Source organism: Cetorhinus maximus, chromosome 17, assembly GCF_964194155.1.
Source record: "Cetorhinus maximus chromosome 17, sCetMax3.hap1.1, whole genome shotgun sequence".
NCBI lineage: Eukaryota > Metazoa > Chordata > Chondrichthyes > Lamniformes > Cetorhinidae > Cetorhinus > Cetorhinus maximus.
This window is the reverse complement of record NC_135895.1, coordinates 44,061,106-44,074,976: the sequence shown is the minus strand read 5'-3', so window position 1 is coordinate 44,074,976 and position 13,871 is coordinate 44,061,106. Positions and strand designations below refer to the sequence as shown.

Here is a 13,871-nt window from a genome sequence, read left to right as displayed (position 1 = left end):
AGATGTGATACTGGACACTTGGAAAATAATGATACAATTGGGCTGAGACAACATGAATATATGAAAGGGAAGTCATGTTTAACAAACCTTTTGGAGAGTTTTGAGGATGTTACTATGTTACTTACAGCATAGATAAAGGAGACCCAGTGGATGTGGTGTATTTGGATTTTCAGAAGACTTTTGATAAGGTCCCTCACAGGTGGTTAGTAAACAAAATTAGAGCACCTAGGATTGGAGGTAATATACTGCTGTGGCTTGAGAATTGATTAACAGAGAACAAAATAGTTATAAATGGGTCATTCTCAAGAATGAACAGGCAGGCTGTTACTAGTGGGGTACCGCAAGGATCAGTGCTTGGGCCACAGCTGTTCACAATCTACATAAATGATTTGAATGTGGGGATGAAATGTAATATTTCCAAATTTGCCAATGACGCAAAACCTAGGTGGGAATGTGAGTTGTGAGGAGGATGCAAGGAGGCTTCAAAGGGATCTGGACAGACTAAGTGAATGGGCAAGAACACGGCAGATGGAATATAATATGAATAACTGTGAAGTTATCCACTTTGGTAGAAAAACAGAAAGGCAGAGGATTCCTTAAATGGTGAGAGATTGGGAAGTGTTGATGTCCAAAGGGATCTGGGTGTCCTTCTTCATGAGTGATTAAAAGTTAGTTTGCAGGTAAACCAAGCAATTAGGAAGGGAAATATTATATTGGACTTCATCGCAAGGGGATTTGAGTACAGAAGTAAAGATGTCTTGCTGCAATTATATAGAGCCTTGGTGAGACCGCACCTGGAGTATTGTGTGCTGTTTTGGTCTCCCTACCTGAGGAAGGATGTATTTCCTATAGAGGGAGTGCAATGGAGGTTCACCAGACTAATCCTTGATGGCAGGATTGTCTTATGATGAGAGATTGAGGAAGCAGGACCTGTATTCTCCAATGTTTCAAAGAATGAGAGGTGATCTCATTGAAACTTACAAAGTTCTTACAGGCCATGACAGGGTAGATGTGGATAGGCTGTTTCCCCTTGCTGGTGAGCCTAGAACCAGGGGAAACACTCTCAGAATAAGGGGCAGGCCACTTAAGACTGAGATGAGGAAGAATTTCTTCACTCAGAGGGTGGTGAATCTTTGGAATTCTTTACTCCAGAGGGCTGTGGAAGTTCAGTCGTTGAGCATGTTCAGGACAGAAATTGATAATTCCTGGATACTAATGACATCAAGGGGCATGGGGATATTGGGAAAAATGACGTAAGAGGTAGATGATCAGCCATGATCTGTTTGAACGGTGCAGCAGGCATGACAGGCCGAATGGCTACTTTTGCTCCTATGTTCCTAATCTCATTCTGTAAAATGCTGTCATTTTTTTTTCACCTTTTCTGGGGACCTGTCCTTTGCTTCCTTATGAATTCAAGGCAGACTCTCATTTTTGCCTCCCTGTTTCAACCTCCTTATCATTGAAATTATCCTTCAACATATGAAAACTCCTTCTCCTCCTTGTCTGTTCTCATTGCTTTCTGTCCTGAGCAACCTAAACTCTTGCATACTGATTTTACTCAGAACTGCTGACCTGAGCCATGATTTTTTTAGTCCCTATGTTTTTGTAATTTCCTTATTTTACACACATCCAAAATCCAACTTTTTATTCTGAGTAACATTTTAGGTAAAAGGAAATCAGTTGTGTTGTTCCTGACCTTTGCCTTCCCTGCAGATTTGAAAGAAGTTTACCTGCATACTAGGTCAGGCGGCAAGCTCCACAATCTGTTCAGACTAAAGTGAAGACAAAAATACAAAACATCTTGCTTGATCAGAGAACTCCCCAATGCGGATGATGCAGTGCTAGTCGTTCACACGGAAGCTCTGTTACAAGGGCTCATGGATTTTCTCTCCCATGCCTATAACTTGTTCTCCCTGACTATAAACGTCAAGAAAATCATGGTTGTGGGACAGGGTGACACATCTCTGCCCTTACTGACACTAAATGACACCCTGCTGGAAGTGGTTAGCAAATTCTGCTACCTTGGGTCCATGGTGACAGTGCCTTTTTATTGCAGAACTTGATATATGCATAGGGAAAGCAACTACCACCTTTGGCAAACTCACGAAACATGCATGGAAAAATAATCAAGCTGACTCTTAGTACCAAGATGCTGTTTCATGAGGCCTGTGTTCTCAGCATTGTGTTGTGAAGCATGGATGACTTACAGCTACAAAGAAAGGAAACTCAACAATTTTCATCTTTGTGTTTTCGGTGTATTCTCAACATCTCATGGAAGGACACAATCATGAGTGCAACACTCCTCTCAAAGTTCCCAAGTATGTTAGCACTCATCCAGCAGAGGCAACTTCTTTGGCTTGGGCATGTTTGCAGGATGAAAGACTGATGCCATCCCAAGCATTTTCTGTTTGGCAAAATAGCCGGAGCCAAAAGAACAGAATGATGTCAAAGCTCTGTTTCAAAAATGTTTGCAAGTCTGACATGAAGGCCCTAAACAGTGATTTTTCACACCTGGGAGACACTGGCCAAGACAGAAGGAAATGGCAACGTCGTCTTTGGGCCAGTGTATGCCCCCATGACGATCAGTGGCTACAAAGGCTTGACAGCAGGTGCCACATATTCTGGTTATCTGATGTCGTTGTGGGTTTTTGTCCACCAAAAACAAGAACCCACAATGGCACAGATAACCACTTCATATGTGGCACTTGTGGCAGAACCTGTTTCTCATGGATTGATCTGTTCAGCCATCAGCAAGTGTGAAACTATCCCGTCCCCAATGAATTTGCTGCATGCCCAGCATCTTATGTAGATGGAAGAATGCCAACAATGTGTCATTTGCTATTAGCTTAAGAGCTTTATTTTTATTTTACCTTAATTAATTTTCAGTTTATCTGTGTTTTTCCTTCACCTTTAGAACTTTCCAAGTTCCGCTTATCCAGTTAAAGTTTATTTCTTTCACTTGACAGGATGTGTCTCTCTGCTTGATTACGATGAGCATTATATTCTCACTTTTCCAAATGGCTATGGAAGGCAAGTATTACCCTATACGTTACCACTTTAAATGTTCTTATCTTATTGCCCTTCAGTACACATTAAGAATAACCAGTTTGTGTTTATTATCACCTGTAATATCTTCTCTTCCTCACTCACAAGGTTACCTCTGGTGTCTCTCAAGGATCTGTCTTTGGTCTCCTCCTGTTTTTTATTTACATGCTACACCTCGGTGACATCATCTGAAAACATAGTGTCAGATTTCACATCTACACTGATAACAACCAACTCTACCTCACCATCTCTCGCCCCCTCCACTGTCTCTAAATTATTGAACTACTTGTCAGACATCTAGTACTGGATGAGCAAAAATTTCCTCCAGTTAAATATTAGGAGGACTGAAGCTATTGTCTACAGTCCCTACCACAAACTCCACTCCCTAGCTACCAACTCCATCCCTCCCCTTGGCAACTGTTTAAGGCTGAAATAGACTGTTCGCAAGCTTGGTGTTGCATTTGACCCAGAATTGAACTTTTGACTTCATATCCGTGCCATTACTAAGACCGTCTATTTCCATCCCCAACGTCAGCTGACTCCACCCCTGCCTAAGCTCATTTGCTGCTGAAACGCTCATCCAAGCCTTTGTTATGTCTAAACTTGACTATTTCATCTTTCCCCTGGCTGATCTCCTACATTCTACCCTCTGGAAACTGAGGACATCCAAAATTCTGCTGCCCATGTCCTTACTCACACCAAGTTCCCTTCACACATCACCCTTGTGGATGCCAACCTACATGGGCGCCTGATTAAGCAATGCTTTTCCTGTGCTTGATTTTAAAATTCTCATCCTTGTTTTCAGTCTTCCCTTGGCCTTGCCCCTCCCTATCTCTGTAATCTCCTCCAACCCCACAGCTCTCCTCCAATTCTGGTCTCTTGTGCATCCCTTACTTTAATTGCTCCATCATTAATGGTTGTGCCTTCAGCTGTCTGAACCCTAAATTCTGGAATTACCCTCCTTACATCTCTCTGCCTCTGACCTCACTTTCCTCCTTCACAATACTCCTTAAAACCTGCTTCCATGACCAAGTTTTTTGTCATCTACTGTAATATCTCCTTATGTGGCTCATTGTCTAATTTTGCTTTATAACCTCTTGCAGCACCTTCGGATGCTTTATTACATTAAAGGCATTATATAAATACAGTTTGTAGTTCTTTTTGAAAACTATGCTAATTTTAGCTTTTTCAATTGATTTAACAGGTCTATTCTAACAGTTCCGTGGGTGGAACTAGGAGGCGAGTGTAACATTACTTGTGCAAAAACAGGATATACTGCCAACATTACATTTCACACCAAGCCCTTCTATGGAGGCAAGAAACACAGAATTACTGCTGAAATCTTGTAGGTTCACATCAAATATTTGAATATGTTGATTTTTAGTGATAAATAATAACTTACAAAGAAATAAATACACTTAATTTGTTTGCTATTTTAGTTCTCCAAATGACAAGAAGTGCTTTATCTCAATTGAAGGAGAGTGGAATGGAGTTATGTATGTTAAATGGAGTACAGGGGTAAGTTTTTTAAATCAAAGGTGCCAGTCACTTTTCATAATGTGCTGCTATTCTGGTAAAACAAACCACGCTTAAAAAAAAAATGATTAATGTTCATATAGTTGCAAAGTGTAACTGGTTACCAAATCACTGATTATTTTTAATATAGCTGAAACTAAAACTTCTTTTCATTTCTTGTTTTACGTTTTTTAAAAGCTTCTGTTTTGTTGTCCTCCCCTCCAAGCAACCCAGGCTTGAAATAATGGCCAGAATTTTAGGTTTGGCATACGGCCCGACACACACGAGCGTAATATGACGCGCGATGACATCGGGTGTGTGTCCCGACGTCATCGGCGCGCACTCAATATTTCGTTTAGCGGGCGCGCCCGCTGATAATTGAAAGGCCTATTAAGGTCATTAATGAACTAATTAACTTGAAATTTATGCTGCCTGTCCAACCTAACAGTTGGCGGGCAGGCAAAAAGGCCAAGTGGCCTTTACATTTTTTAGGAAACCTCATTCACGAGCAGGATGGGGTTCCCTAAAGTTAATACAAATTAAATAAAACGTTTATTTTGAAATTAAAAACATGTCCCATCTCATGTGACACAGTCACATGAGGGTACATGTTTCATTAAATTTTTATTGCATTTATTAATTTTTTAAAAAAGCACTTCAATCGCCCTGAGGCAGCTCTGTGCCTTAGGGCGATTGAAGCGCTCTTTCACCTGAGGCCTGGCTCTCCCTCCTCCCCCCGCCTGCGCAGGTAGCACTCAGCACTGCCGCTCGCGATCCACGCAGGCCCGCCTGCATGAAATCGCGGTGCGGAGCTGATTGCAGGCGGCGGTCACCTTCCCAGCCGCTCCTGACGAGAGAAAAATTCTGGCCAGTGAGAAATTCGGTCCATGAGCATCAGTGGGGATACTTGAAAGTGCTTGAAGTAATAACCATGTCATACAACTAGTTTTCCCATTTCCTCAGACATTGGGTAGAATTTAGCCCTTGGCTGGCGGGCGGGCCCCACCGGCTCGGCGGCGGGCGGGCAGCTGAACCCCGCCGCCGAAACAGGGCTCGCCTCCATTTTGAGTGGGCGGGCCAGTTAAGGCCTGCCCAGCGGCCTGCCCGACAGGAAGTGGAGGGAATCCCCATCTGTCAAAGTGCACACTGCTCCCTGAGGCAAAGTCCTGTCTCAGGGAGATTCGTGAGAGGTAAGTAAACTCTAAAAATAGAGAAATATTAAAATTATTAACATGTCCCCCTCATGTGACAATGTCACACGAGATGGGACATGTTAATAATAAACACATAACATTTATTACATTTTTAAAAAACGAACATGAAACTTCATCCCGCCAGTGGATGAAGTTTCATTAATAATCTGCAGCCCGCTGGGGCTCCTGGCTGGCCTACCAGCCTTAAGGTCAGCCACGAATGGTCTAGAATAAGGTTAATTAGCCTGTCAATTGCTTTAATTGGCCATTGACAGGTCGGCGGGCGGACAGCTGATTTCACTGTCCACCCGCCTTTGTGAATATTTAAAGGGACTGGGATGATGTCGGGGGTTCCTCCCGACATCATCCCACAGTATTTTCCCCTTGGCGAGCGGGCCCCATCCCCAAATCGCTGAGGGGAAAATCCTGGCCATTGTCCGTTGGTTTTTGAGTGGCTGTGCCATATAGACCAAGGAAGTCACAGATTAATTTGCTGGTCTGAACTTTAGCTTCCTTAAGATGAGGTGCTAGTTGGAGTATTGAAGTTCACCTGGGCACCCCTAGGTTAGGGAAGTGAAAATCATCTGAGCTTTCCACAACTGTTTGCCATCCAGTGACCCATCCTGTAAGTGCATATGTGAACCCAACTTAGCTGAGATGCCATCTGCTGTCAATATAGCCTATATGGGCTCAGTGACAAAGTTCAGAGCTGAATAACAGCCAAGTGCAAGATAATCAAAGGGCAACTGACTTCCATGAAACTGTGCCATTGTGAAGTCAATAGGTGAGTGTTTCAGCTGCAGTGGCAGTGCTGCCTGAGATGTGGCAGGATTGGTTCCGGTTAATTTGGATCAGTCGAGCAAATTATTTTGGAGGTTTCTGCCAGTGATCATTCCTGTGCCAGGAAGTCCACCCCACTACAGTGCTAGAAGTGGAAAGCCTTTTTGGTCCTTGCCAAAATCTCATGGTGTGGGACAGTGCATCGATCATCCTGTGATTGATTTCAGCCAATGGATAGGCCATTTAAATATGTCACCTCTAGCGACACTAAATGCCAATAGGATGCTATTTTGTGACAGGCATTCAGCATTGGTAATGATTAGAAATGCGATGTGATGTCACACCATTATTACCACCTTTTCTGAATGCATCTATCAGGATTTGGCCAGGCACTAAATGGTGTTGGGTAGAAGTGCTGTTGGATGATGAGTGTGGGTTCCTAAGTGGTTGGGGAAATAGGTGTAACTCGGGCAGAAAATCCTACCCAATATCGTCACTGAAAGAGAAGAGGGAAGGATATAAAATTAAATACTAAATTCACAATGAAATTTGTTTTAAAAATAAATACAGCAGAAATTATTTTGTTCCAACATGGTCAATGTTTATTTTTTGTTTTGTGATTTCAAAATAAATTAGCACAAGTATCTTTCTAAATATATATAGTGCAAGATTTAAAATGTTTGTCTGATAAAACTGATGACTTTATGGTTTGTACTTAACGCAGGAGAGCAGCATGTTTATAGATACAAAGAAATTGCCTATTATCAAGAAAAAAGTAAGAAAATTGGAAGATCAGGAGGACTTTGAATCAAGAAGGTAATGATTCACCATCCCTTTACTACAGTCATGAGGAGAGAAACTTAGTTTTTTGTGCTTAAAAAGAGAAGAAAGTTACAACCATGTATTCAAAGTACACCTGCTTCTTATAGGCAAATCAGCCAGCCCTTAGATTAGTTTCCAGGTTTTGGGAGGCTGCAGAAGGGTTCCCAATTCACAAATAAAAAGTACTCTCCAAGATTTTCCTTCCCTTTTAATTGTTCTAATCAAGTAGAACCCTGTCTTCATGATTTTTTTTTAAGTTGTGCACATAATGAATGTTCATAGGAGGCATGTTCTGTATACATTTTGTTTTCCTCCTTCAGCTTTGAAATACAATGCATTGCCAAACTAAAGTTACATTTAATAATTATTATACTCTGGGAAACATTAGATGGGAGAATAATTATAATAATAACCAATAATGCAATGCATTGAAACAATGGTCTGGGAGAAGCTATCACAATTCCTGTTTTTTACTTAGCAAATCTATATGTTAAAAAATGGATAAGAACTTAGCAATGTTCTTGAAATAAGGACAAGGCAATAAATATCCTGTGATTTCTTTTGTTAACCATCATATTAATGTTTGTGAAGATGGCTCATAAACCTGAAAGGAACGTTGGACAAAGTATAGGCTGTTGCATACATTGTGGCTCTGAGTTGTTCCAAATAAATCTAAGTTGGAAGTATAATTGATTTGTTCACATATTATCTTCATCTGGATTCAGAAGAGTTTGAATTGGTTCCTTTATTCACATCTAAATCATCCACTATCAACATTCTGGGGGTTACCATTGACCAGAAACTGAACTGGACTAGCCACATAAATACTGTGGCTACACGAGCAGGTCAGAGGCTGGGAATCCTGTGGCAAGTAACTCACCTTCTGACTCCCCAAAGCCTGCCCATCATCTAGAAGGCACAAGTCAGGACTGTGATGGAATATTCTCCACTTGCCTGAATGAGTGCAACTCCAACAACGCTCAAGAAGCTTGACACCATCCAGGACAAAGGAACCTTCTTGATTGGCACCCCATCCACAAATATTCACTCCCTTCACCACCAGCGCACGGTGGCAGCAGTGTGTACCATCTACAAGATGCACAGCAGGAACTCACCAAGCCTCCTTAGACAGCACCTTCCAAACCCACGACCACTACCATCGAGAAGGACAAGGGCAGCAGACACATGGGAATACCACTACCTGGAAGTTCCCCTCAAAGCCACTCACCATCCTGACTTGGAAATATATCTCCATTCCTTCACTATCACTGGGCCAAAATCCTGGAACTCCCTCCCTAACAGCACCGTGGGCGTACCTACACCACATGGACTGCAGCAGTTCATGAAGGCAGTTCACCACTACCTTCTCAAGGGTAATTAGGGATGGGCAATAAATGAATGATTTTTTTTAAAAATCTGAACTGCGCATATTATTACATAATAAAGTAAAAAGGCTGCCTATTTGGGCTTTATTTATAACAGATAGCATTAAATAACTTTCTGGACCATATGTTATTGAGTAAAATAGTACTGAGCAACCTACTATTTTAAACCTTTGGGAAAAGGCTGCCTTTTGTCCCTTAGTTATATAACAGTGAGGGCAGTGTGGGGCAAGAAGCCATTGTCAGAGATGCTTTGCCTGAGATTTGACAAATAAGAGTGTAACCAAGCAAGGGAAATACCTCTGAGCTAGAGAATGGAGAAGAGGCATTGGAGAAAGTTGGTGTGGCTGATAAATTATTATTTTCTTGTTCAGTCAGCTTAGATATATAAATACAGCATAAAATATTGCTGTCATCCTCTGAACAAGGTTGACTGAGCACACAGTCTCTTTATCAACTTCATGATGATCTTATGCTTGTCCCTTGACTTCAATCCCAGTGTACTGCTGGCCACCCACCTTCTGTTCCTGACCACCATAATAGCTGACATTGTGAATAGTTTTCTCTCAAGTACTCACTTCTGCCTTTCAAAACTCTGATCGTCACACCCGCTACCCCCAAAAAAATCTACCCTTGACCTCTGTCCTTTTGAAGTATTGCCCCAAAATTCATACAAATATAAAAAAACCAGCAGGCAGGAAGAGACTAGCTGATCCATCAAGCCTACCCCAAACTTGATTGTTCTAGTATTCTGATGAGAGACTTTTCCCCAAGCCATGTAATTTTCCTGAAGAGATTTTAAAAAGAGAAAAATGGATACCATGGAAAATTCCTGATCCCATAAAGTGAATGAAACCAGTCCAGGACACACGCAAACACAATAAATAAGAGCAGGAGTAAGTCAGTTAGCCCTTGGTCCCTGCTCCACCATTCAATACGATAATGGCTAATGTCTTACCTCAACTTTACCTTGCCGCACTATACCCATATATCCCTTAATTTCATTAGTATCCAAAAATCTAATGATCTGTCCTGAATATACTCAACGATGGGCATCCTCTAGTGTAGAGAATTCCAAAGATCTACAACCCTTTAGTTGAAGAAAGTTCTAATCTCAGTCCTAAATGGTCAACTCCTTATTCTGAGATGGACACTTACTTTCTATGTTATATCATCTTAACACCAGTCAAGAGTCGGTCCAGCTTCCTCATGAAAGCACTTATGCCCATCTTTCACACAACTCTGTCCTTGTGTACATCGCGCACTCCCTTTTGTCCTAGCCATTGGCAGCTGTGCATTCTGTCTTGTAGGTCCTCAGTTCTGGAATTGGCTCCCCAAACCTCTCTGCCTCACCACCTCCCTCTTTTCTTTTAATACTGCCCTCAAAACCTACATTTTTAGACAAACTTCATGTCATCCTTCTAAATTGCACAACATTTTAGATCTCTTAAAATACATCTGTATTAAAATTTTGGGAGTTTTGTGTTAATAGTGTTGTAAAGCTGCGGAGAATACCCTGAATTCCATAGAACAAGGGAAAGCATGTTGGAATATCTTTAACGCCAAAGCATGCAATATTGCCTATTTGTCTAAATTATTGAATCAATTTCCAAGACTTCCATTTGTTCTTTTATTCAGACTTTGGAAGGACGTAACGCATAACTTGAAGGTAAAGGATATCGACGCTGCCACAGATGCAAAGCATAGACTTGAGGAAAGACAAAGGGCTGAAGCAAGGGAGAGAAAAGAGAATGAAGTTCAATGGGAAACACGGGTATGAGACCACATGCTTCATTGTAACTACTTTTCTCAGATTCAGTGACTTCAGTATTTAGTTGTGACTTATTAGTTATTTTATATATCGAATAAGCTGGTGAGAACTGAAGAAACATACAAGTGAAAAGTAACATCTGACTTCAGTAAAGAAAAGGAAGTTGCCAGTGTTGTAATAAGGGGGCAGGTGATCCAGATGGCTTGTATCCTAGGTTGCCGAGGGAGGTAAGGGTGGAAAGGCAGAGTTTCTGGTCATAGTCTTCCAATCCTTCTTAGATATGGGGTGATGCTAGAGGATTAGAGGGTTGTAAATGTTTCACCACCGTTCAAAAAAGGAAAACAGGTAAGCCAGCCAACCTAACCTCAATGGTGGGATAACTTCTACAGACAATAATCAGAGGCAACATTGTCACTTGGAAGAATATGGGTTAATAAATAACAGCCAATAGATTTGTTGAAGGCAAATAATGCCTGAGTCTTCGATGAAATAGTAAGAGCATTGATGAGGGGTGTGTGGTTGATGATGTGTATGTGAACTTTTCAGATGGTGTTTGAAAAAAATACCATTTAATAGACATGTTAGGAAAAGAGATGCACATGAAATTAAAGGGGTCGTGGCAGCAAGGATATGAAATTGGCTGAGAGACAAAAATAAACAGTAGTTGTGAACAATTGTTTTTCAGACTGAAGGGAAGAATACAGTGGTGTCACTGTGTTCATGTGACATATTAATGACTTAACTCTAGGTACAACGTTCGCAGATTGCAAAGCTTGGAAATGTAGGAAACTGAGGAGGATAGTAGCAGACTTCAGGTGTGCTGGACAGACTGGTGAAAGTGGGTAAATGCAGTGCTGATAAGTGTGAGTTGATGCATTTTGGAATGAAAAATGAGGAGATGCAGTATAAACGGTAAAATTTGGGTGCAAGAACAGAGACCTGAGGGTTCTCATGCACAAAATTTTTAAAGGTGGCAGAACCAGTTGAAAAAGCAGTTTTAAATAGAAGCATATGGGATGATTGGCTTTTTAGATCAAGGCATAGAGTACAAGAGCAGAGAAAGTATGGTATTCTTCATAATCACTGTTAGATCTCTGCCTTGACATCCTTTCTAAAGTATGGTTCCCAAAATTGGACACACACACTAGCTGAAGTTTAAACAGTGATTTATAAAGTCTTTACAGTGTAATGTTTATTATGCCTGTAAGTTTAGCTTCCTTACTGCAAAAACAATCTTTTCTATACAGGTTCTTTAATGCTAATACATCAGCTTCCTTCTCTTCAGATATCACACCCAAGTGGTGATTCATTTGTCAGCCCGATAGTGAGTTTTTATAGGCTACTAAATTAGGGAAAACATCATGACCAAGCAAGAAGAGTCAAACCGACTCAAAACATGAACTGTTTCTCTCTCCACAGATGCTGCCAGACCTGATGAGTTTTTCCAGAATTTTGTTTTTATTTCATATTTCCAGCATCCACAGTATTTTGCTCTTATCTAAGATGATGTCCTTGTCCAATTTCCCCGCCCACCCCGTCTTCCACACAAGGTTCAACTAAATGGTGACTTGAAGCAGAAATTCAGATTTCTCTCTCCACCGCCCACCAAAATTCAAAGAATGCTAACGCCAATTGTGGTTCCCCAGCTGCTACCCTGGCTGAAAGGCACTAACCCAGCACGCCCCAGGAATCAAACATAGGATCTTCTGGTTTGCATGGCTTTGTGCTACACTGGTCAGTGCCTTTAACCTTTCAACAATTATTGGCTCACTGTATTTCTTCTCCTCTACAGATCAGTAGAGTCATATTTTTTTCATTTGTATTATATTGTAGTAATTTAATTGATAAGCTTTAAGGAACTTGAAATGAAATTGGAAACTGCTTTTGATCTCTCTAGGTGTTTCATGAAGATGGAGAATGCTGGATATATGATGATCCACTACTAAAGAGGTTAGGTGGCAATAGATATTAGGATGTTCAAAAATGGCTGAACAGAACACCATTTAAAGCCTTCAACTGAAAAAGACTCCCTTTCACCTGACAGAAAATTTTGTATCAAGATTCTTAAAATTTAATATTATATAGTAGCTTTGTGGTTACATAAATGCATTGTGAAGAAATGCATTGTCCAGGTTTCATCTGGTAATATTTTAAGTGGTTCCTTTCTCAGGGAAATTGTACTTTAAAAAGGTGTGGTGGAACGATTAACATCTTGCAAGAGTTGTGAAAAGATTCCTTCTTTTAGTGCTGTAGAATGGCTGTTGGGAATGTTTTGCTCCTGCTCCACATCAGAAATTTGTAATGTTAGTTGTAGATCTCCAAGTTAGATATACAAGTTCACCTGCCAAAATTTGTGTATACATTGAAAATAATCTCAAGAAATCAGCCTAAGGAAAAAAGTCTTGGATATCTGTACAACTAAGTGCACTCTCTGTAATGCCATTTTAGATGTAAAAAATGGTAACACTTTCATACATTGTGTTAAGTCCTACATGCACAAATGTAGGGCTTTACTAGAATGTTTCATTACTGCTTGAATCTCTTTTCATAGACATGTGTACATATATATATATATATAGAGAGAGAATTTCATTAATATGAACAGTGTTTATTAGTGTACTGATGCATTAATGTTTATATATAAATGTAAAATGAAAATGAAGCCAATGATTTTGCTTTATAATTTAACACTTTGAGGCCTTATTAATTTCAGAGTGTTACATTTGATTGAAGTCTGTATAGAATTTTATTCCAAGAATGATACCTAACTGGAATATGTAATATGTGATTGCAGCTAGTTTTCATTCTTCTGTTTATTGTAGCAACAAAATAAACCTTCATAAAATACATTTTGCAGTTGTCATAATGAATTTGCCTTGAGTACTTTAATTATAATATGAAGTGCTTGTGGACATGCAATAATCAAATGAAAGGGCATAATCCTGACCTGAAATACATTTAAAGGGATAGTCATTAGTTCTGTGGAGGCAAAGATATATATTTTTGTATTTTGTAGATTAATCCAAATGTCAATAAGGGGAGATTGTCAAAGACATAGACTTAAAACATTTGATTGGATACTGCCCATATGATTTCCTTTTCCTGTTTAATGGATCTCCTACCCTTTGGAATAGGAAGGGATGGAAAATATTATAGCTATATTCAGTGATACTTTTACATCCCGTCTTTCTACTATAGATAATACATCCTTTTTCTATTTTCTCTTAATATGCCAAAATACAGGATTTTGGAAAGTAAACTTCCAGTCTTGCTCGGGCTGCAGTTAGGTCTCTAATTACTACTGTATTAGCTTGCTACAGAAGCATTGACTACTTTTCTCTTCCTTTTACAATGTTTTTATCT

The 13,871-nt window shown here is 40.2% G+C and overlaps 1 protein-coding gene across 10 annotated transcripts in view; it reads left to right on the top strand.

The window, feature by feature from the left end:
- The window catches only part of osbpl9 (oxysterol binding protein-like 9), a 279,318-nt gene extending 265,961 nt beyond the window's left edge, over positions 1-13,357 (top strand). For all 10 annotated transcript variants that reach the window (XM_078561122.1, XM_078561121.1, XM_078561120.1 and 7 more), the window contains 6 exons: positions 2,967-3,030; positions 4,250-4,390; positions 4,485-4,563; positions 7,258-7,349; positions 10,376-10,511; positions 12,406-13,357. In XM_078561122.1, the coding sequence (XP_078417248.1) occupies positions 2,967-3,030; positions 4,250-4,390; positions 4,485-4,563; positions 7,258-7,349; positions 10,376-10,511; positions 12,406-12,480 (587 nt within the window). In that variant the 3' untranslated portion in view covers positions 12,481-13,357. The remainder of the gene's footprint in view (positions 1-2,966; positions 3,031-4,249; positions 4,391-4,484; positions 4,564-7,257; positions 7,350-10,375; positions 10,512-12,405) is intronic.
- The last annotated feature ends 514 nt before the right edge of the window (positions 13,358-13,871 follow it).